The sequence below is a fragment of the Folsomia candida genome, unplaced genomic scaffold (assembly GCF_002217175.1).
Source record: "Folsomia candida strain VU population unplaced genomic scaffold, ASM221717v1 Fcan01_Sc005, whole genome shotgun sequence".
Lineage (NCBI taxonomy): Eukaryota > Metazoa > Arthropoda > Collembola > Entomobryomorpha > Isotomidae > Folsomia > Folsomia candida.
Window position 1 is genome coordinate 3,826,932 of NW_019091197.1, and position 22,116 is coordinate 3,849,047.

The window sequence follows — 22,116 nt, forward strand, 5'->3', positions numbered from 1 at the left end:
TCAGAATTCAATTTTGATGAGATTTTGGCAATCAAAGCATTTTCATGATCCTAGATAAATAGATAGTTGCTTTATCACACAAGACACGAAGTTGTATTTTTAAATATTTTTGAAAATTTGCTGACTGTTCTTGAAAAAAAAGTTATAAATATTAATTTAATATTGAATGACACAAAAACTATCTGGGAGTACAAAAGTGTAACGATTATCGAAATACAATCAAAATTGAATTTTTCGCAAAGGTTTCAACGAGGAAAGGTAGTTCTTTTCGTATTTCTGCCCTTCGGAGGGTGTGTGGGGGCGCAAATGGAGCCATGGCATCAAATCCTCCTTCACGTATCCTACATGCTCACCTATTACAGCAACATATCCCAAGGACATCAGAATCTGAGATGGATAGGTAGAGACGTTCTCTCCTTTAGTTTTTATTCCCCTTAAAAAATGCCACGTCGTCTTACACCGACTAACTCTAGCCAAACTCGATATTTAATCAGTAGTTTTCTCCCACCCGACCAGCCTGCAATCCTCCCTATTAACTAACGATAAGTAATTACTAACAATGTCAGGCTTACCAGTGACCCCAACAAAAAATAAGACACCAATTCCACCCCGCACAAAATGCATCATCCCTATGCGGAAAAGGAGACGCCTTTCCCACATCATAAACCGGTCAAATTATCAAAAATTGTTGTCCACATGTTGGGGAGCGTTCATCATAACTCTCATCTTATCAATTCGCTACTTTTACATCGATCCCGAGCCGAGTTACTTCGTTCGGACGTCATGGCACCATTTTAGGGACACGGTCTTCATCTACACCGCAATCCCGGTAGTTTTCATGCATCTGTTATATTACTTCTTCCCCGAAGTTGGTGGTGAGTTGAAAGTTCTATTTATAATTTTTTTTATTTTAAATTTTTTATTTGTCGTGAATTACATTTTTGTGAAGGATTCCGACAGCGAGAACTTTCTGAAAAGGTGATCATTCCGCTCGGACAGAAGGACAAGATTCGTGTCGTTGATGTAAAATTGACCGTCCGCTGGAATGAGATTATGGATCAAATTGACTACTACCACGACTTACAAGGGAACCTTACCCGGTGTGCACAGAGAATACGTATCGAACGCGATATCAATTCGACGGCCGAGTTCGATTCGCTTGCGTGTTTGTCGCCTCGGAACTTACGGTCCGCATGCAAGAAACGAATCTGAGTCGCATGCTAGGAACGGTGCCAGGTCAAATGCGAGACATCGAATTCGTTTAGTACATGGGAAAATGCATGCGTTTCTCATACTGTTTGTTGACTGTGTTGCTAATGCGGTTTTCATTCGGACATAAGTACTCAAATTTTATATTTATTCTTTTTATTTTATTGTATGCAAAAGTGGAATACAAACAACTTTGTCAGATAAATACATTCGAAAATATGTACATACAATATCGCTTGCATTAATAACAATTGTAAACTTATCAGAAAGCTTCTCTACCACAAAAATTCCTAACAAAGAACTATCCATAGGATACTCATCTAGTTTACTACGAATTATATATTTTTGTGCCTCAAATCTTACATTCTCATTTTTGCATTTAGTAAGCAAATTTGTTAAAACTAATATATCTCCTGATTTATGCAAGAAGCAATTGTCACCTATTTTACACGCGTGTTCAAACCATAGTGAATTATTTTTGTCAGGTTCTTTATCTTCCCTTTCCAAACTTTGCATTTCCAAAACTCTTTTTGCAACCTGTTGCAGTTTGAAATTATGCGAATGCAACATGTGTTTGATTTTCTGCATAAAGTTTTCAAAGGGGAAAGTACTTATGCTATCAAGATTCCCGTAATTTACTGCATCGATATTTATGTGTAAGAGATTGTGCACATTGTATATTAGGAACTCGCGTCCATAAAGTGCACAACAATTTTCAACAAATTTACAAAGATAAGATTTTGCTAAACTGTTCCACTCAGGCTCAGAAGCATTAGAAGATAACAATATGAAAATGGCACAGTGAAATAACAAAAACATTTATATTGCTTTCTATCTTTTATCCCTTTTAAAGCAACAACTCCTGTATAAAGCAGAAAAGTTCTAAACTCCGTAGCTTTAAAGTGATCAATTTCAACAAGAGACCTTGGCTTTCTTTGAAAGCTTGAAGGAAAGAATGGTCTGAGTCGAAGTAGACGTTTGGATATTAATAAAACGTCCCTACTTGGTAATCTATGTGGTAGCTTTCCTTTTACCCACATCCTTAGTAATTTTCGGGTTACGCCCAAGCACACCAGGTGCATGTAATCCAGAGGTACCTGACTAACTAAACCAATTGAAATACATTTTAGTATTGTTTCCCCATTATGATGATCCTCATCGATCATTTCTTCAAATGACAAATCAGATCGGGGATTGCAATTTGAATCATGGTAAATTACCCTACCACTCCACGTACCCTCTTCATTACACCGTTCACACCCATGATAAGCATTATGTGCTTTACAATTTTTCAGAAAACTGCGAGCTGGAGCATCAGCAAGAATGGCAGAAATTCGAAAAGAAAATGGCTTCCCAGCAACAATACAATTCTCTTCCAATTCTTTGCATTCTTGCACAAAGGGTTGAAGGAACTGTTGGTCGGTAGGTTTAGAATTTCCATAATACAAAGCAATAACAAATGGAGTTTGGCATTGGCTTTGATCAAGAACTCCTAAAACAGGCCAGAATTGTTTGTTATTGCTTTTGGAGACAGGTATCCCATCCACTCCAATCCTTACGCTAAGCAATGGATGAGGTACCTGGTTCTGAAGCTTAATATGTATTGGGGAGCTAAATTGTGACAATGGACGAAGACCAGCTAGAAAACGATCTGTTACGCCACTCATAATACCAAAATAGACAAAAGACCCACCACTAGCTTGTTGAACATTAACCAATCGAGTTGTTTCCATTAAAGTCCTTGGATCAAGGGGTAAATCGCAAGGAATGTTATGACCATGTATAATTTTTAGTAAATCTCTAAGACAACTGTGGTTTACATTATGCTTTAAAACCCAGCTCCTAATTTCCTGGCCAATAGGGACAATTGTTTCTTGTGACATATCGATATACAATTCGTTTTCGTCTTCTATATTAATATTAGTTTGTGATGAAGCTAGACCTGAATTTAAATGATTTACATTTTTATCTAAACAATCTGTATGAGAATAACAATTAATATTCCGTGTATTAGTATTTGTACTTTTAAAACTATTCGCGCTCGGGGCACCTCGCATTTTTTCTAACAACCTCTTCAGTTGTTCTCGTCGTTTTCGTTGTTGGGAACGGAGAGACTTCGCGACGCGCCCAGACATCTTGTTTCCGCCCTCGAGTCGCTTTTATTTTTGACCCATTTCTTAATTGCAGCTTCCGCCTTTGCAGTTGTAAATTGCTCACCACCACTAGTTGCCCGAACACTACCTAAATAGTTAATAAATTATTTCATTATTACTGACCGTAACATTATTTATATTATCCTCATTAGTTTTTTATAAAATAGAAGGTAACTGCCTGCTTACTATTGATCAAATCTATAAGCCCGGAATCACGAAAACCACGCAAGACCCCTTTTCCCACCCCCGTTAAAGTTACAATTTTGGCAATATTCTTAGCAAACAGATAATCCAAAACGCGTTTGCTTATCTCCTCGGAGTTTGCTCCGCCCAAAATCCTTAGTTTCGCAACCTAGTTAACCGTTCAAAAATATTAAATAAATTTTTCAGCCCGTATCACCAAATAATTTGCCGTGTGACATATCATGTGCCGCAAGTTCAAACAGCTTACCAACTTTATTTTGTTCTCTCGAGTTTTTATCCACTCTGACAACTTGTCAAAATTCTCAATAGTAGTCACAGGGAGAGTTGGGTGGTCGCATGCTATCTCCTCAACTATGCCACCTACGAGGTTCGACCGCCGCAGCAATTCCTCCAAATTCCCGTTAATTTTTACGAGGTTTTCCGCCACTGTCAATTGTAAATCTGTAAAAGGAGAAATTACAAATGGTATTTGCAAATTTGATGAGGCACAATTTTAACACTCATGTTTACTTTTAAGCTCTGTTTTTATGTTTTCAAGTTCTTGAAGGGGGACGACAACATAATTCGAAACATCATCAACTACTTCTATTTGTCGCTCACTCGATCCACCCTCCTGGCCATTAATCTCCACGTTGTCGTCGTCTGGTGCAGTATCTGTATTTGACGGAATCTCGGATTCTAATCGAAAGCAAAATTAACAGTGTGTTATTATATTACATGCATACTAATACTTGAAAAAATGCACTTAGAATTGATAAAATTATGGCATAATGCTCACCACCTAAATTTAAAAAGTTGGTCGTAGGGACGTTTTCTTCCTCGTTCGATGAGAGACTGTCCGATTCCTGGTCGGCAGAAAACGATGCTGGCTTTTTAACTTGAATCTTCTTACGACGGGGTTTTGTCTTGGAAAAGTGGGGGCTCTCGGGCGCTGACGAGTCGACCTCCGACTGAAATTGAGCCTTGTCACGGTAGCGATTAGCTTCTTCTAAAGAGTCTATAAAAAACAAAGAATTTCTTAATTAAATTATTTAAATTTAATTACTTTGAATCGTTAAATGAATGTTTACAAAATTTCTACAAAAATTTTATTTAGTTTAAATTACCTGCAAATTTTATATGTTTACAAGGATACTTTGGCCAGGCTTTTTCAGGCGGTGCAAAAGTCTTTAATTTGTCGGCAGCACAGGGTCCAGAAGGCCAAGCGCAGTATTTCAAGCGTGCATCCAGCCAAGAAGTCAAAACCGTTGCTACTTTTTTCTCTTTATAAAAATTCACAACTGAAAATTTTGCACTTGCCATTGTGGATAAGATGGAGGCAGATGAGTGAATGAAAGAGCGAGCCGCATGGAGTGGATCAAGTTTCCCTCTAATTCTTTATAAAAATGCTATTCGTATTCGGAATGAATGAGAAAAAATGAGGTGCGATTTTGATGCGTTAATCAGTGTATGATATGAATTCGATCGTGAGGAGAAAGTCCACGGGATCCAAAACACTCCTATATCGTATTCTATCCGCATTCGATATGACGCCAACGAACGTATTCGTTTTCAGGTTCTTAATTTGCATGCTAAACGAATGCGCTTATAATACGATAAATCGAATCGAATCGAATCGAACGTATATCGAATTAACGCAATGCGAAGAGCATTCGATACGCAATCTTGTGCATACCGGGTAAGTACTGTCACCTCTCGATTTCCTTCCAAATGGCCTTAATCGACAGATAATTTGGTTAAACTAAAACTTTATCATAGAACATGCGGTGCAAAATCACGTTTTCGCGAAATATTTGGCGAGAACTGCACCAAAACCTGTCATTTTCCCAATGCTTTTAACATAGCCATCAGCCTTTCGAATGATGTAATGAACTTTAAGGAATATTGAAAAATTATATAGTTACCCGTCCGCGTGATTTCAGCCCGATTACGAATATGTAAAAAGTGATGCAAGCTTTTGCCAATTTTTTGCAAATTGCGAAAATCGGAAAAATTTCGCAAATTCGAATTTCTTCCTTTTTTAAATTCAACAAATTTTTCAGTTTAACTGATATACAAAACATTTCTCTTATTGCAAAAAAAATGCAAAAATTTGCAAAAACTGAATTTAGCAAATTTTTCATGAAAGTAAGTTAAATAACCAATGCTAGTCTATTTTTACGTATTTTTCGAAATTATTTGCGGTATTTATTTTTACAAGTTGCAAAAACTTACAGGGTGCAATTTTTTAATTGAATATGTAGAATTTTTTGCAATGTTTGCATGTTTTAATTTTCCAACAAATTAACTTTGGTTTTATTCGCTCATACCTACATATGTGACAATTTTAAGTTTCTATAAAATTTAAACATTGGAACCTTCAATTTTTGCAAACTTTTGCAAATTTTTTGCAATAAGAAAAATATGTTTTGTATCAGTTAAACTGATAAATTTGTTGAATTTAAAAAAAACGAAGAAATTCGAATTTGCTAAATTTTGCAGATTTTCTCAATTTGCAAAAAATGTTCAAATCTTTGCATCATTTTTTGCATATTCGTGATCGGGCTGAAATTACGTAAGTACAAATATAATTTATTAAGATTCTACAAAGTTCATTTCATAATTCGAAAGGCTGATGGACATTTTAAAAGCATTGGGAAAATGGCAGGTTTTGGTGCAGTTCTCGCCAAATATTTCGCGAAAATGCGATTTTGCACCGCATGTTCTATGACAAAGTTTTAGTTTCACTAAATTATCTGTCGATTAAGGCTATTTGGAAGGAAATCGAGAGGTGACAGTACTTAAGGTTCCCTTGTTAGATGAGCGGATCTTGATCGACTTCCCGACCGTGATGACAAACTTGGTGGAGGAATTGGAACAAGGAATGTATGCTGCGGGAGATGACATGGTGATGATATTATTAATTAATTAAGTAATTAATTTTTCGTTTTTATGTGAATTTTAATATTTTGTATTTGCACAGGTCTCACCGGATGCTGGGATGCAAGTGTACCACATGGCGGCCAAGCTTTGGGCATCCGCCCCAATATCTGAGGATATCGAGGTGGCAAGAAAGTGGGGTCAGTTGTTGGACGAGATGGAGAAGTTTTTAGAAAAAAGGGCAAATATTTAGTTGAGAAGTCGTAATATTTGCATGCAAATTTAACCTTTCGCGTGGGTGATGATTATTTAATATGTACTGGAATTTTAGATTTCATAAGTACTTAATTTGAGGAGGGCAGATAATATAAACTCCAATTTAATACAAACTCCAAGAATACAACTATTCTCATACATTCACATTCATGTGTAAATACATGATCCATAGCTTTATTTGCAGGCCACATTATGTAGCAGAATGCGTGGAGGCTTAATAAAATTAATATTAGTAGAAATAAATTCCTAGAATTTATTCAGCCTGAAAACTAAGTTCAGTTCAGTTAAATAAATATTGTATGTAAATAAACCGTAGTAACGTTAGACGTAGCTCACCCTGTCATAATGATTTCCATATAACTTTCGACCAAAGGTACGGAATAAGGCGACAAAATAGATTATAACTCTCATAGATTATTGCACCAATGGTGTAATATAAACGGAAAAATTAAAAAAAACGAAAATAGTTTGCACCACTAGTGGAACATTAGCGACCAACGGGATACATAATTTTGAAAACTTTGAAAAAATTGTATGGTTCCTTATCCCGACATTCTGCATCATTGGTGCGTATGGCATCCCTTTCCAAATTATTTATTATATAATTTATATATTTTAGCGTCAATGGTGCAGAAAAATCGAACAAATAGAACAGATTTTTGGGGGGAAATAGATGGTCCAATTGTTACGCCTCATTGATTTTTGGGGGTAAATAAAGGGCCCAATTGTTACGCATCATTTTTAATAACCAATTGCTCGGTACTAATGGTGCTACTTATTCCATAATTATAGTCCTATCTCGATGTACTTGCACAATTAATTCGCACCATTTACGCCACGGATTATTCGATACCAATGGTGCGCCGAACTTATCCAATAATGGTCAAGGGGATTTTTAATTAGCATCAATTGATGCAAAAAACTCGTTAACAGACGGACAGACAGACAGACAGACAGACGGACAAGGGGAATTCAATAGCTCTCATGCTACGCAGGGTGAGCTAATAATGCATATACATACATGTATGCACGAATTCATTTAATAAGTTTGATCTACATATATAATATTATGGAAACTTATGTACTTATTTATATTTGTAGATCTAAATTGAAGTTTGAAAACAAAAATTTATTCATTACATAAATCACTTAAATGATTATCTTAAGAATAAATATGATGTACTTCATATTTGTCGAATTATTAACTTTCTACACACATATCTAAACGAATTATTCCACTTGCATGTTTATTCATTTCATACATGGTAAACTCATTTATTTATGTATGTAAATATATTTTTGTACATATTATTTTTATTAAATCCTAAATTATAAGAATGATCTATGAACTTGGTTTACCTATGTGTTTAAATTTCTATTCCGTATCTGTATTGCATAAATGTATGTATGTACATATCTTGGGGGTATTCACGTCAACATCTTATGCCGCATAGAAGCTCCTGTAGCAATTTGTAAATCTAAAAACTTTGTGTCATGAGGGGATTTGAAAAATATTAACATTGTAAAACCAAACAAATTTTCCTATCTTGGTTTAGTTTTCATAGATTTCTATAATTTTGTGAACTAAAGACATACCCAATCGCTGGGTAAATTTGTGTCCAACTTTGTTTTTTAGTTAAATAAGAATTTACTCAACTTATCCGTCCCGTTGTACATATCTATGTAACATACATAGTATGTATGTAAATGCATGCATATTTATTAATCGGATGGCATTATTTATAAGTAATACGTACGTACGTGTGGAAATTTGTATTTACTTACAAAGGAAACGCACAATCCAATAATGGTGAAAATGGTCGTATGCACAATTTTTCCGTTGTATGAGTAGTAGAACTGTAGGTGTTTTTTCGCCAAAGATTTCTCGCCCGCTTTATTTCTTATGGGAGAAGCCACGGATTTCTCACCCACTTTATTTCTTATGGGAGAAGCCACGGATTTCTCGCCCACTCTATTTCTTATGGGAAAAAAAGACTTTTAAAATTTCAATCCAAATTTAATTTGTATTTATTTTATTCATTGCAACATATTTTAAGTTTGATGCGAAATTTATGAAACTTTAGGGCGACCATCCTTACATCGTCACTAATCCTAAGTCTATCCAAGTTCGAGACGAGCGTGGTCATCTCGTCAATAATTTGACCACTTTCTGGAACAATCGCGACATGGTGCTCAACGGAGGGCTGGACATTCTGCCCAAGCCTGGAGATACGGATCCATTATTTTTGTATGTATGCCTAAAGCATCTTGACCACCAAGAGTTCACCTATATCATTGAATTGGTAAGAAATACGAAATAATTTGAAAAAATATGACCTAAATGTGCTATTCTTTCAGGAAAACCAAGATGAGAAAGATCGCAGCGTTTTTGTCCGGCTTTACATGGCTCCGACATACAACCCGGATCGAGAAAGGTTCAATTTAACAGAACAATACCCGCTCTTCTTTGCCATGGATGCCTTCCCGATCATGCGTACGTGCATATTTTAGACCCCACGTATTTCAAAATTTCCTAATAAATTGTTTATTGGCCTCTAGTTAGCCCTGGAGCCAACACAATTCACCGAAAGTCGGCCGACTCAACGGTTACCAATCCCTGGTTTACATTGACGTCCGAACTTCCACCCACTGCTTCACTGGAAATTTTGGAAAAACGTGTCCATGCGGGTACCCCCACCACCTTCTCCTTCCCAAGGGCTCCGATGACAATTTGGGCGTCTACGACCTCGTCGCCATGGTGACGGATGGGTCCGACTACAATGGGCAACCAACCGACCTCTGCGCCTCATCTTACATGCACTGCTCCAGGCTGGACGGTAACCTCGAGTATCCGGACACTCGACCGATGGGTTGGCCATTCGACAGACGACCAAGCGACGAGCTGAGCCAGGCTTATTTGGACAGGTTGGTTCAACAAGTGCCAAACATGGCGAAGACAACCGTGACGATTGTGCATAACGATGTAGAACCGAAAGAACATGTCATCTAGATGAGTTGGAAGGAAGGAAAGTGTGTTAATAATTGGCTATATTTATTATCATTTAATCAATTGGCGAAATTATGAAAAATATTTATTGGTTGAAAACTTTGAATTATACAACGGCGTGACTTCTGGAGACGAATAAATAATTTTTGATCTGGTCATAATTAAAAAAATTGTTGTTTTAAGGAGTTAATTTCAAGATGTATTCTTAGTCAAGGCTATTTCATGATGGTATGCAGAGTGACCTCGAACCCATATTTTCATGCAAGATCAATTGTGAAATATGCACATACATTTATTTCGTAAATATTTTTCATTCACTCAAACAATTTATCTATTTATCCCTTGTTATTCTGTAATGCGAGGGCACAATCAATGAGGAAATTCACTCAAGCCTTGGTAACATTGTAAAATTTATAAATTCTTCAAACTTACCAAGTTTCACAAAATTTTATGAGCATTTCGAAGGAAAATTAGCTTGTACCTATGTACATATCGGTTTCATTGTCACATGAAAATGGCGTCATAATGCATACAGTAGTAGAACTGTAGGTGTTTTTTCGCCAAAGATTTCTCGCCCGCTTTATTTCTTATGGGAGAAGCCACGGATTTCTCACCCACTTTATTTCTTATGGGAGAAGCCACGGATTTCTCGCCCACTCTATTTCTTATGGGAAAAAAAGACGGGTCCTCATCACACACTTCTTATGAGGAAAAAGAGGGCTCCTCGCCACATATTTTCCTTACGGGAAAAAATACGGGTTCTCGCCACCATACATTGCCTTATGAGGGAAAAAGACGGTTAGGGCTTCTCGCCACAAGGCCTTTATAGCATGGGTATGTATTGCAAGGATATGTTGTCTGCTTATAGTAACCAAAGTCTCAGATGTATTTTCATGTGTCGAAAAATATTGGCGGGACAACTCAAATTACCCCAAGTATCTCAAAATGCCCCAATTGTCTCAAGTTACCCCTCTATGCCATAAATTACCCCTGGTGTCTCAAATCACCCCAAATGACTAAAATTATCCCAAATCTCAAATTACCCGAACAACGTATTTCCTATGGGAAAAAATCTGCCAGATGGGTGTACATGGGTTGACAAGAAATGATGGCGGGACATTTGAGACTTTAGGTCTCAATTTATGTTCTCCCAAATTATCCAAGTGTGTCAATTTACCCCCAAATGTCTCATGTTATCCCATTTGTCTCAATTTATTCAAGTATCCCAATTTATCCAAATACCTCAATTTACCCCAATTAAATATTTCAAAGCACCCCAAATATTCCAAAATACCCCGAGCCTTTTCTACGGCTCCGCCCAATGCCTCTTCCTTACAATACATTTCTTATGGGAGAACTTATTCCCATAGCGTTTAAGGATAGACACCTTTGTTATGAGACCAAGGTATATGTATGATGTAGTAAGTCATCATGTAAGGGTATGCCAGTATTTGTTATGTCCCGTCCTATGCTTTAAGTTTTATTATGTATAGAAAAGGTTGAAAAAGTGGAGTTCAACCTTTTTGTTGGTGGTAGTGTTGATACTAATAAGCAAGTTACGAGAAAAAGATTGAAAAAAGGTAGAGTGAAACGTTTCTGAAGTTAGTGGTGATACTAATGATGACGCAATTTTTCATAAACGTTTGAAATAGTACTTATGAAGGTTTATCTACAAAAATATAGCGTTATTTGTGAAAATATGATATTCACGCATGAAAAAACTTATTGTTTTAAAAACATGAAAAATTATATATGAAAATTGTTTGCAGTAATGAGATGAAATAACAGATCAGAAGTATTTATAATTAGCATTTATTGTCAAAGATTTGTTAACTAATTCTTAAAATTGTGTTTATTTATTATGCGCCGTAAATTTGACTGAGTTCTTGTCTAATGTAAACCTTTCCCATTTATTTATTATCATAAGTAAAGTTGGGATATGTAGGTGAGGCAGTGCCTAAGTACACAACACACAAACTTGTAGAAAAATTATCTCCCTTTAACTTTATTGCGTTAAAAACAAAACACTAAAACCACTTGATTTTTAAGCCGCATTAAAAGACAATGTTGTTGGTTTGCACAAGAATTAGAAGGTTTTTGATCTTTTATTTTGAGTAATTTGGAAAGTATGCAGTTGTTCATTTAGCATTGAGTAGGTTTCAACGTTTTCTTACTGGTAATCAAGCGTATGGATTATCATTTGGGAGACCTTCAGACGATCTTACGATATCAGTAAGTAATTTACGAGTCACAACCATTTCTCCATTCTTTGCCGCCTGCATAATAGACGCTATTACATTTTTCACATGTTCCCCAAACGTTAACATTTTCTCCTCTTGGGTTTGGGGGAGTTCTAGAAACTGCATCAATTTTGTTAACACATTCATCGAATCTTCATTGCTTAGCATCAATTCTACTCCATGAATATGATACTCAGAAAGTGGTTCACCCCAAAAATCTACACGGTCAGGCTTATGCAATGTCCGACACACCTTACAGCATTCACCAGAAGTTCCACTTGCCTGACTTTCTGTATCATCTTCTTCCTCTTCTTCGTCCGAAGACGCGTCTGAACTTGAATCTCGACTGTCCCCTTCTCTACTACAATTTGACAGCTTGTTCCTTCTTCCACCTCGAGATCGTCTTTCTTTTTTTGCTTGGGGTTCATCATCGGAGCTAGTTTCGTTGGACTCTGATGTGTCCGCTGAGTCATCCTGGTTCGTTTCAGCATCATCAGAATTAAACAACGTCACTTTGTGAAACCCAGTTTTATGAGTACTTAAAGCCTGTTCAGAATTGAAGTGTCTGGAGCAGCGACTGCATTTGTAAACCATCTTGATATCACCTCTCTAGGTCAACTGTCTGACGATAACAGCAATCTCTTCTTTTATACTGGTCCGAAATTATTAAGCCATCTGAAAGATATTATGATTTGAGGTAAATTCATATGTTTACACATGTAATTACATATGCACACATGTGTACACGCACAAATGTATGCATATGTGCACACACATATGTATACATATGTACACATACATATGTATACATATGTACACATATGTACACATACATATGTATACATATGTACACATATGTAAACATAGACATAAACATAAACATAATTCCTTTTCTCAAAAGGAATCATACTTTGCAATCAAATTTTTATTTTAATTAAACCTAACCCCCAAATTAATTAGGGTTGGACTGAGTGAGGTGGAAAATCAAATCAATTGATCATATGGAGGTAGATCTTTTGAGGCACCTCCCCATTTGCCAAAATGTGTACATATGTATACATATATATGTTTACATTGACATGTTTATTCATTTTAGTATAGATTATATTCGCAGAGATGTATGTATGTGTACAATTATTCCTTTTGAGAAAAGGAATTATGTTTATGTTTATGTCTATGTTTACATATGTGTACATATGTATACATATGTATGTGTACATATGTGTACATATGTATACATATGTGTGTGCACATATGCATACATTTGTGCGTGTACACATGTGTGCATATGTAATTACATGTGTAAACATATGAATTTACCTCAAATCATAATATCTTTCAGATGGCTTAATAATTTCGGACCAGTATAAAAGAAGAGATTGCTGTTATCGTCAGACAGTTGACCTAGAGAGGTGATATCAAGATGGTTTACAAATGCAGTCGCTGCTCCAGACACTTCAATTCTGAACAGGCTTTAAGTACTCATAAAACTGGGTTTCACAAAGTGACGTTGTTTAATTCTGATGATGCTGAAACGAACCAGGATGACTCAGCGGACACATCAGAGTCCAACGAAACTAGCTCCGATGATGAACCCCAAGCAAAAAAAGAAAGACGATCTCGAGGTGGAAGAAGGAACAAGCTGTCAAATTGTAGTAGAGAAGGGGACAGTCGAGATTCAAGTTCAGACGCGTATTCGGACGAAGAAGAGGAAGAAGATGATACAGAAAGTCAGGCAAGTGGAACTTCTGGTGAATGCTGTAAGGTGTGTCGGACATTGCATAAGCCTGACCGTGTAGATTTTTGGGGTGAACCACTTTCTGAGTATCATATTCATGGAGTAGAATTGATGCTAAGCAATGAAGATTCGATGAATGTGTTAACAAAATTGATGCAGTTTCTAGAACTCCCCCAAACCCAAGAGGAGAAAATGTTAACGTTTGGGGAACATGTGAAAAATGTAATAGCGTCTATTATGCAGGCGGCAAAGAATGGAGAAATGGTTGTGACTCGTAAATTACTTACTGATATCGTAAGATCGTCTGAAGGTCTCCCAAATGATAATCCATACGCTTGATTACCAGTAAGAAAACGTTGAAACCTACTCAATGCTAAATGAACAACTGCATACTTTCCAAATTACTCAAAATAAAAGATCAAAAACCTTCTAATTCTTGTGCAAACCAACAACATTGTCTTTTAATGCGGCTTAAAAATCAAGTGGTTTTAGTGTTTTGTTTTTAACGCAATAAAGTTAAAGGGAGATAATTTTTCTACAAGTTTGTGTGTTGTGTACTTAGGCACTGCCTCACCTACATATCCCAACTTTACTTATGATAATAAATAAATGGGAAAGGTTTACATTAGACAAGAACTCAGTCAAATTTACGGCGCATAATAAATAAACACAATTTTAAGAATTAGTTAACAAATCTTTGACAATAAATGCTAATTATAAATACTTCTGATCTGTTATTTCATCTCATTACTGCAAACAATTTTCATATATAATTTTTCATGTTTTTAAAACAATAAGTTTTTTCATGCGTGAATATCATATTTTCACAAATAACGCTATATTTTTGTAGATAAACCTTCATAAGTACTATTTCAAACGTTTATGAAAAATTGCGTCATCATTAGTATCACCACTAACTTCAGAAACGTTTCACTCTACCTTTTTTCAATCTTTTTCTCGTAACTTGCTTATTAGTATCAACACTACCACCAACAAAAAGGTTGAACTCCACTTTTTCAACCTTTTCTATACATAATAAAACTTAAAGCATAGGACGGGACATAACAAATACTGGCATACCCTTACATGATGACTTACTACATCATACATATACCTTGGTCTCATAACAAAGGTGTCTATCCTTAAACGCTATGGGAATAAGTTCTCCCATAAGAAATGTATTGTAAGGAAGAGGCATTGGGCGGAGCCGTAGAAAAGGCTCGGGGTATTTTGGAATATTTGGGGTGCTTTGAAATATTTAATTGGGGTAAATTGAGGTATTTGGATAAATTGGGATACTTGAATAAATTGAGACAAATGGGATAACATGAGACATTTGGGGGTAAATTGACACACTTGGATAATTTGGGAGAACATAAATTGAGACCTAAAGTCTCAAATGTCCCGCCATCATTTCTTGTCAACCCATGTACACCCATCTGGCAGATTTTTTCCCATAGGAAATACGTTGTTCGGGTAATTTGAGATTTGGGATAATTTTAGTCATTTGGGGTGATTTGAGACACCAGGGGTAATTTATGGCATAGAGGGGTAACTTGAGACAATTGGGGCATTTTGAGATACTTGGGGTAATTTGAGTTGTCCCGCCAATATTTTTCGACACATGAAAATACATCTGAGACTTTGGTTACTATAAGCAGACAACATATCCTTGCAATACATACCCATGCTATAAAGGCCTTGTGGCGAGAAGCCCTAACCGTCTTTTTCCCTCATAAGGCAATGTATGGTGGCGAGAACCCGTATTTTTTCCCGTAAGGAAAATATGTGACGAGGAGCCCTCTTTTTCCTCATAAGAAGTGTGTGATGAGGACCCGTCTTTTTTTCCCATAAGAAATAGAGTGGGCGAGAAATCCGTGGCTTCTCCCATAAGAAATAAAGTGGGTGAGAAATCCGTGGCTTCTCCCATAAGAAATAAAGCGGGCGAGAAATCTTTGGCGAAAAAACACCTACAGTTCTACTACTGTATGCATTATGACGCCATTTTCATGTGACAATGAAACCGATATGTACATAGGTACAAGCTAATTTTCCTTCGAAATGCTCATAAAATTTTGTGAAACTTGGTAAGTTTGAAGAATTTATAAATTTTACAATGTTACCAAGGCTTGAGTGAATTTCCTCATTGATTGTGCCCTCGCATTACAGAATAACAAGGGATAAATAGATAAATTGTTTGAGTGAATGAAAAATATTTACGAAATAAATGTATGTGCATATTTCACAATTGATCTTGCATGAAAATATGGGTTCGAGGTCACTCTGCATACCATCATGAAATAGCCTTGACTAAGAATACATCTTGAAATTAACTCCTTAAAACAACAATTTTTTTAATTATGACCAGATCAAAAATTATTTATTCGTCTCCAGAAGTCACGCCGTTGTATAATTCAAAGTTTTCAACCAATAAATATTTTTCATAATTTCGCCAATTGATTAAATGATAATAAATATAGCCAATTATTAACACACTTTCCTTCCTTCCAACTCATCTAGATGACATGTTCTTTCGGTTCTACATCGTTATGCACAATCGTCACGGTTGTCTTCGCCATGTTTGGCACTTGTTGAACCAACCTGTCCAAATAAGCCTGGCTCAGCTCGTCGCTTGGTCGTCTGTCGAATGGCCAACCCATCGGTCGAGTGTCCGGATACTCGAGGTTACCGTCCAGCCTGGAGCAGTGCATGTAAGATGAGGCGCAGAGGTCGGTTGGTTGCCCATTGTAGTCGGACCCATCCGTCACCATGGCGACGAGGTCGTAGACGCCCAAATTGTCATCGGAGCCCTTGGGAAGGAGAAGGTGGTGGGGGTACCCGCATGGACACGTTTTTCCAAAATTTCCAGTGAAGCAGTGGGTGGAAGTTCGGACGTCAATGTAAACCAGGGATTGGTAACCGTTGAGTCGGCCGACTTTCGGTGAATTGTGTTGGCTCCAGGGCTAACTAGAGGCCAATAAACAATTTATTAGGAAATTTTGAAATACGTGGGGTCTAAAATATGCACGTACGCATGATCGGGAAGGCATCCATGGCAAAGAAGAGCGGGTATTGTTCTGTTAAATTGAACCTTTCTCGATCCGGGTTGTATGTCGGAGCCATGTAAAGCCGGACAAAAACGCTGCGATCTTTCTCATCTTGGTTTTCCTGAAAGAATAGCACATTTAGGTCATATTTTTTCAAATTATTTCGTATTTCTTACCAATTCAATGATATAGGTGAACTCTTGGTGGTCAAGATGCTTTAGGCATACATACAAAAATAATGGATCCGTATCTCCAGGCTTGGGCAGAATGTCCAGCCCTCCGTTGAGCACCATGTCGCGATTGTTCCAGAAAGTGGTCAAATTATTGACGAGATGACCACGCTCGTCTCGAACTTGGATAGACTTAGGATTAGTGACGATGTAAGGATGGTCGCCCTAAAGTTTCATAAATTTCGCATCAAACTTAAAATATGTTGCAATGAATAAAATAAATACAAATTAAATTTGGATTGAAATTTTAAATTTGTATTTAAAAAATATTTATTTCACCTGCGATAATTCGTACGGATTCAGAATCTTGTGTTTATAACGCATGAACATATTGTTCACTTCATTATGGATCCGATAGAAGTAAATGTCGCGAACTGCGGTGGCAACATCGGATAACACTCCATATTCCTTGCAAATAAAGGATTTCACAATTTCCATAAGAAAATCATACGAAAGTCAAAATACTCAACATACTTTCTTTAGGGATTGGTCTTTTTCCACTAAGACCTTTCCCAAAATGTCATGTGCATTATTATGCCATCCGTCATCCGAATAGAAATAGCTGTTGATTGACCATTGGGACGATTCGAATAATTCCCCGATCGTGTTAATTCCATCCGGTTTTGGCATGAGGGGAACCGTATCGTTACTACCCTAAAAAGTGTGACAATTATTTATGTATCTATAACTAACAAAGGTATCACATTATGAATTGTTTATTTACATCCAGAACTTTGTCCGTTTGCGTGATTTGGTAAATGTGATTCCAAATAATCTCCTGCTGTTTCAGCTTGGAAAATAATTTTGATGAAAGGGAAGTTTTATTCAAAAACGTTGAGTTGACCCGATTGACCCAGTTTAAATAGGACACTCCGTCCCTCAGGTTGGCGTCATATCCCTGTTTCAACTCGTAATCCACGATGGGCTTGATCCCCTCGACGAAGTAGTCGGTAAATCCGTTGGCCATCCGTTCCGAGGCGTAACGCGCCATGAGGTCGTGGTGGAAAAAGTAGAAGAGTTCTCCCCGTCGGGGGATCGGGCTGGGGGAGTGGGTGGGGTGAAATTGATGCCAATTCCAATGGTGCGAATTGAGTTGGAGATCTTCTCTGAAGTACCAAAGCCGGTTTTCAATCCCATTCGTCTTGGTCGACCCCCAATGTTGGTCGACTTTGATGCAGGTCTGTAAACATAAAATACATTTGAAAATTAATCATAAAATAAAAAATTCAGTACTAAATAATTTAACATATCGGTTAAACTTAGAATTAGAGGCTATAATGTGAAAAAAAATATTGAGGCAATTCATTCAGTTTTTTGTAACTATGTAAAATCCGTAAATTATGTAGAATAATTTTACAAAGCTTTACGAGACGTGCTTGATCCGGGTGACTTTGCAAAATTTGTAAGATAACTTTCGTTGCAAATATTGTAAAAGTTTGTAAAAATTTGTAAAGATTCTTCAGTTTACGGATTTTACAAAGTTACTAAGGCCTGCGTGAGTTGTCTAATTGACTTTCACAATTAAAATTGTTGTTTAAATGAATATATTGTACGTCATTGTCATTGTAAACTACGCAACTTGATGAGTTGTGACCGAAAATTATGCAAATTTTAAACGGAAATTTGAAATTTGTAAGCGAATCTTTGATTTGCAAACTAAATCCCCGCGTCTTAATTTTACTAAATTTTATTAAAACACGACTTGTTAAATTTCTTACCTTATTAGTTCCTCGCCCTGACTGCGCTGATAGTTTAATTTCTGGTCCTTCCACCACACGTGGCAGAAATCTAGAAGGAAACATTTCCACGAGGGGTGGTGTCGGTTCTCCGATCAGACTTGACCGCGTCGACACGAGCGCCATGGGCAACGCGCTCACAAAAAGTTGTGGATGGATGTCGCCTCGTCTTCGGATGTAGTCGAAAAATTCGATCGCTTGCATGTTCGAGGGGTCTTCCATATCAATATTCTCGATCAGAATGCCAGCCAATTCGCCCACGGCTTTGGCGTGAGGTCCATGGAAAGAGGCGAACATTTGAGTGGGGCCGATTTTCGACGTGATGCTGTCAAATGCGGTATTGTACTGCTCATTCCAGCATTTATACAGCTGGTTGACGACTAACATGGGCGTGGGTCCGTATGGCTTCGGAGTGAAGAGATGATAATACCGTTCTCGGTTGGTATTTGTGATGTCGGCCATGCTGTTTCCTGTAAATTTTCATTTTAAAATACATATTTTAATCTTTTGAATTCTAGAATGATATTTTGAAATTTAAAAAAAAATTAAAATACTATTTTAGATTTTAAATTGGATGTGTACGGAATTTTAGTGGAAAGACGAAGGAAAAGTTTATTTTTTTTGTTAATATTTTTAATGCTATCTGCCTAATCTTATTATCAACACATGCGTAGAAAAAGACGTAGAAATTTGTAACAAACATTTTTGGAAAAAAAATATTGGTTAGTTTTTGGAAATTCAAAAAAATTGTTTTCATGTTTGTGGATGTGGAGCTGGAAACTGGGTCAAGTTTTGACGTGGTAAAAATGCAAAGAGATGCTTGAAAAATTTGAAATAATATTTTAAAATTTGGAAAAATATATCAAGAATAATGGATTTTATCATTAAATGCGTATTTACCTCTTATTCCTCCATACTGCTCGAAACAACTGTGAAATAATAGGTGAAAATTAGCCAAAATTACTTATTCGTGGAATTGGACACGGCTCAATTAAGCATAATTTTATGATGATATGGAACTTACTCGAGTTGTGTGGGACCGTGCAGACCTGGATCTGGACCACGCCCCCCCCCCCATCATGATAGGGTATCTGGGCGCATCGTAAAATGGCCAAGAGAGCCGAGACCAAAAAACCGTGCATCTTGCAATCTTCCAAATTGATTTCTGTAAAGCAAAGGGTAAAATACGAGTTGCAAATTAAAACAGTTTAGTTTTTGTGCACAATTATTGTCCACAAAAACAATAGAAAAAATACCTAAGAGTCCTGAAATTTATTTAGAAATTATTTATAAAAAAATTAAGCAAAGTTCGTCTGAATTAAAAGTCTCAACTTAAATGCTCAACTGAGGATACCTCCTGTGTCCTTCTTTTTATACCACTAACGAAGAAAAATATTGTGCATCTTGAATTGGTTGAACTTTAATAAATACATTTTGTCGATTAATTATAAATTTTGCAGAGTTTCAAAAAGCTCACATGCATCCTGTTCATCCATCACGGCATCGCTACAATCATATTCATTAAGCAAATTGCAATTAATTTGAATATCCGATAAGTAAGAGCAGACACAGTACAAATTTGCTGGAAATAAAGTTGTATGCATGCATATATGTAAGTTTGTATATCATGCTAAAGTGATGAGCCTGCGAAATGTGTGCATTTATCTTACTTACATACATACATGCACCTTTAGTTTTACTTATCTATGGACCCTTCCTAAAGTATGTAATTGATTTGAGGAACATCTTGTCCATCCAATACTTATTGTAACATGACACATTTTTCAGGATAAAAATTCAACAAAATGCATATGTATATATCGTCGAATTTTATAAAGTACTTTACGCACGGTCCCTAAGATGATGAAGCTTCACAAATCTTTTTGAGTTGAATGAAATCAACATCGTCTGTGTAATGTCACGGTGTTCGGCTGCAGATTCACAGCTTTCAAGATAGGAGAAACTGAATTCATAGCTCGACAGAATTTAGTTTCCAGAGCTGTGATTCTGCAGTGAAGTCGCATCCAAATGTGACTTCATAGATTACAAAATTTTTAAATTTAGTTTTTAGAAAATTTTTATTTTTCTGAAAAATTCAAAAAAATGTAGCGACCAAAAAATAGGATATATATACATATTTGTTCAATTCAAGAAATTCTATTTATTAATGACACATGCGGCGCTCATCATACAGAAGGTTCTTTTCTTTTACTTGACCTTCGGCGACAAATTACTAACTCATTATTGACTGGAAAGCTGTATCCAGGTTTTCGCGATAACATTCGGAAGGGTATCGAACCCTATCCGATTCAAAGGATTAAAGGGTAAGGTGGTAGAATATGTTATTTAGTATATTAATCATCTTTATGATTTTGAAATTTGAAACAAGCATAAGTAATTAACCAAAAAATATTGTTTTTGTTTGTTTTTATATTTCACAACGGACACGTTCGGCCTAAAGCTAAGTATCCAAGTGAGCTTTTCACGCGTGAAATCGACTTCTGTGAAAATTCCACCGGAATTTCACTCGAACGTATCCAGGTCAGCGATGAAAAAGTGGTGGAATTTTACGCGCGTGAAATTTTCACAGAATTGCGAGTGAAAAAGTCATGAAACGGAGTATTATTCCACGCGAATGAAATGAAATTGTCGTGAAAAGTCATGCCGCGAGGTTCAATTTTTTTGCAATTCGCCCCTGCTGATTGAGTTTATTTGTACCAACAATATTTACAATAATTAAATAATATGCTTGCACGAGTATTTGGTGAAAATTTGAAGAAAAAGTTTTGACTTTATTTTCTATTTATAATATTTATAAATGGTTTCTTGATCAATATTGATGCAGCTGCCAGCAAAATTATTCCTCTATTTCAAATTACATTAAATACACTTGATACAAAATAAACTTTGACTGATTACTTACTGGATTTTGAGAATTTTGAAAAAGTTGTAGATTTTATGGTACAAAACGAAATGAATATTAATTTGGAATTTAATAACTGTTGGTGATTTTTTGAATAATAAATATGATTTTCGCGGACAGTAAGTCCACTTTGAGACATTTTCATCACACTTTGACCTGAATACGCCGAGATGAAATTGGAGTGGAATTCTCCCTTTCACCGTTGTTTAACTCGTGTGGAATTTCGCATGAATGAAAAAATTTCACTCGAATTTCACTTCTGTGAAATCTCTCACTTGGATACTAGGCTTAAAACCAAATACTGTAGTGGTTAATTTTCGAAAAAAAATCTTCATAATATTCGTAGGGATGCTAGAAAGAAGATGAATCGCCTTCAGTCGTCTGGGTAGAAATTGTGTCACGTCACCGGAACACTAAAGGCTCGGAAACGAGAGTGGGGGAGAATTTTAACTTGGAAGGGGACAATTAAGAGCAGTATAAAATTTATTAATGGG

The 22,116-nt window shown here is 36.4% G+C and overlaps 3 protein-coding genes across 3 annotated transcripts; 1 reads left to right on the forward strand and 2 right to left on the reverse strand.

The window, feature by feature from the left end:
- Positions 1-4,239: 4,239 nt before the first annotated feature.
- LOC118435550 lies at positions 4,240-5,231 on the reverse strand. The gene is made up of 2 exons (XM_035851751.1): positions 4,673-5,231; positions 4,240-4,563 (listed from the first exon to the last, which is right to left on the reverse strand). The coding sequence occupies exons 1-2, from the start codon at positions 4,866-4,868 to the stop codon at positions 4,280-4,282; spliced, it is 480 nt and encodes a 159-aa protein (XP_035707644.1). The 5' UTR covers positions 4,869-5,231; the 3' UTR covers positions 4,240-4,279.
- Positions 5,232-6,396: 1,165 nt separating this feature from the next.
- On the forward strand, positions 6,397-9,869 carry LOC110850346 (phenoloxidase 2-like). Its single transcript, XM_035852401.1, has 5 exons — positions 6,397-6,453; positions 6,529-6,666; positions 8,786-9,004; positions 9,060-9,195; positions 9,261-9,869. The coding sequence occupies exons 1-5, from the start codon at positions 6,397-6,399 to the stop codon at positions 9,461-9,463; spliced, it is 753 nt and encodes a 250-aa protein (XP_035708294.1). The 3' UTR covers positions 9,464-9,869.
- A 6,185-nt stretch (positions 9,870-16,054) lies between these two features.
- Positions 16,055-19,821, reverse strand: LOC110850348 (phenoloxidase 3). Its single transcript, XM_035851753.1, is given in 10 exon segments — positions 16,055-16,523; positions 16,526-16,653; positions 16,719-16,854; positions 16,910-17,128; positions 17,243-17,371; positions 17,438-17,617; positions 17,688-18,143; positions 18,682-19,169; positions 19,600-19,628; positions 19,724-19,821. Coding segments are annotated over 8 exon segments (2,049 nt in total). The 5' UTR covers positions 19,162-19,169; positions 19,600-19,628; positions 19,724-19,821; the 3' UTR covers positions 16,055-16,202.
- Between the last annotated feature and the right edge of the window lie 2,295 nt (positions 19,822-22,116).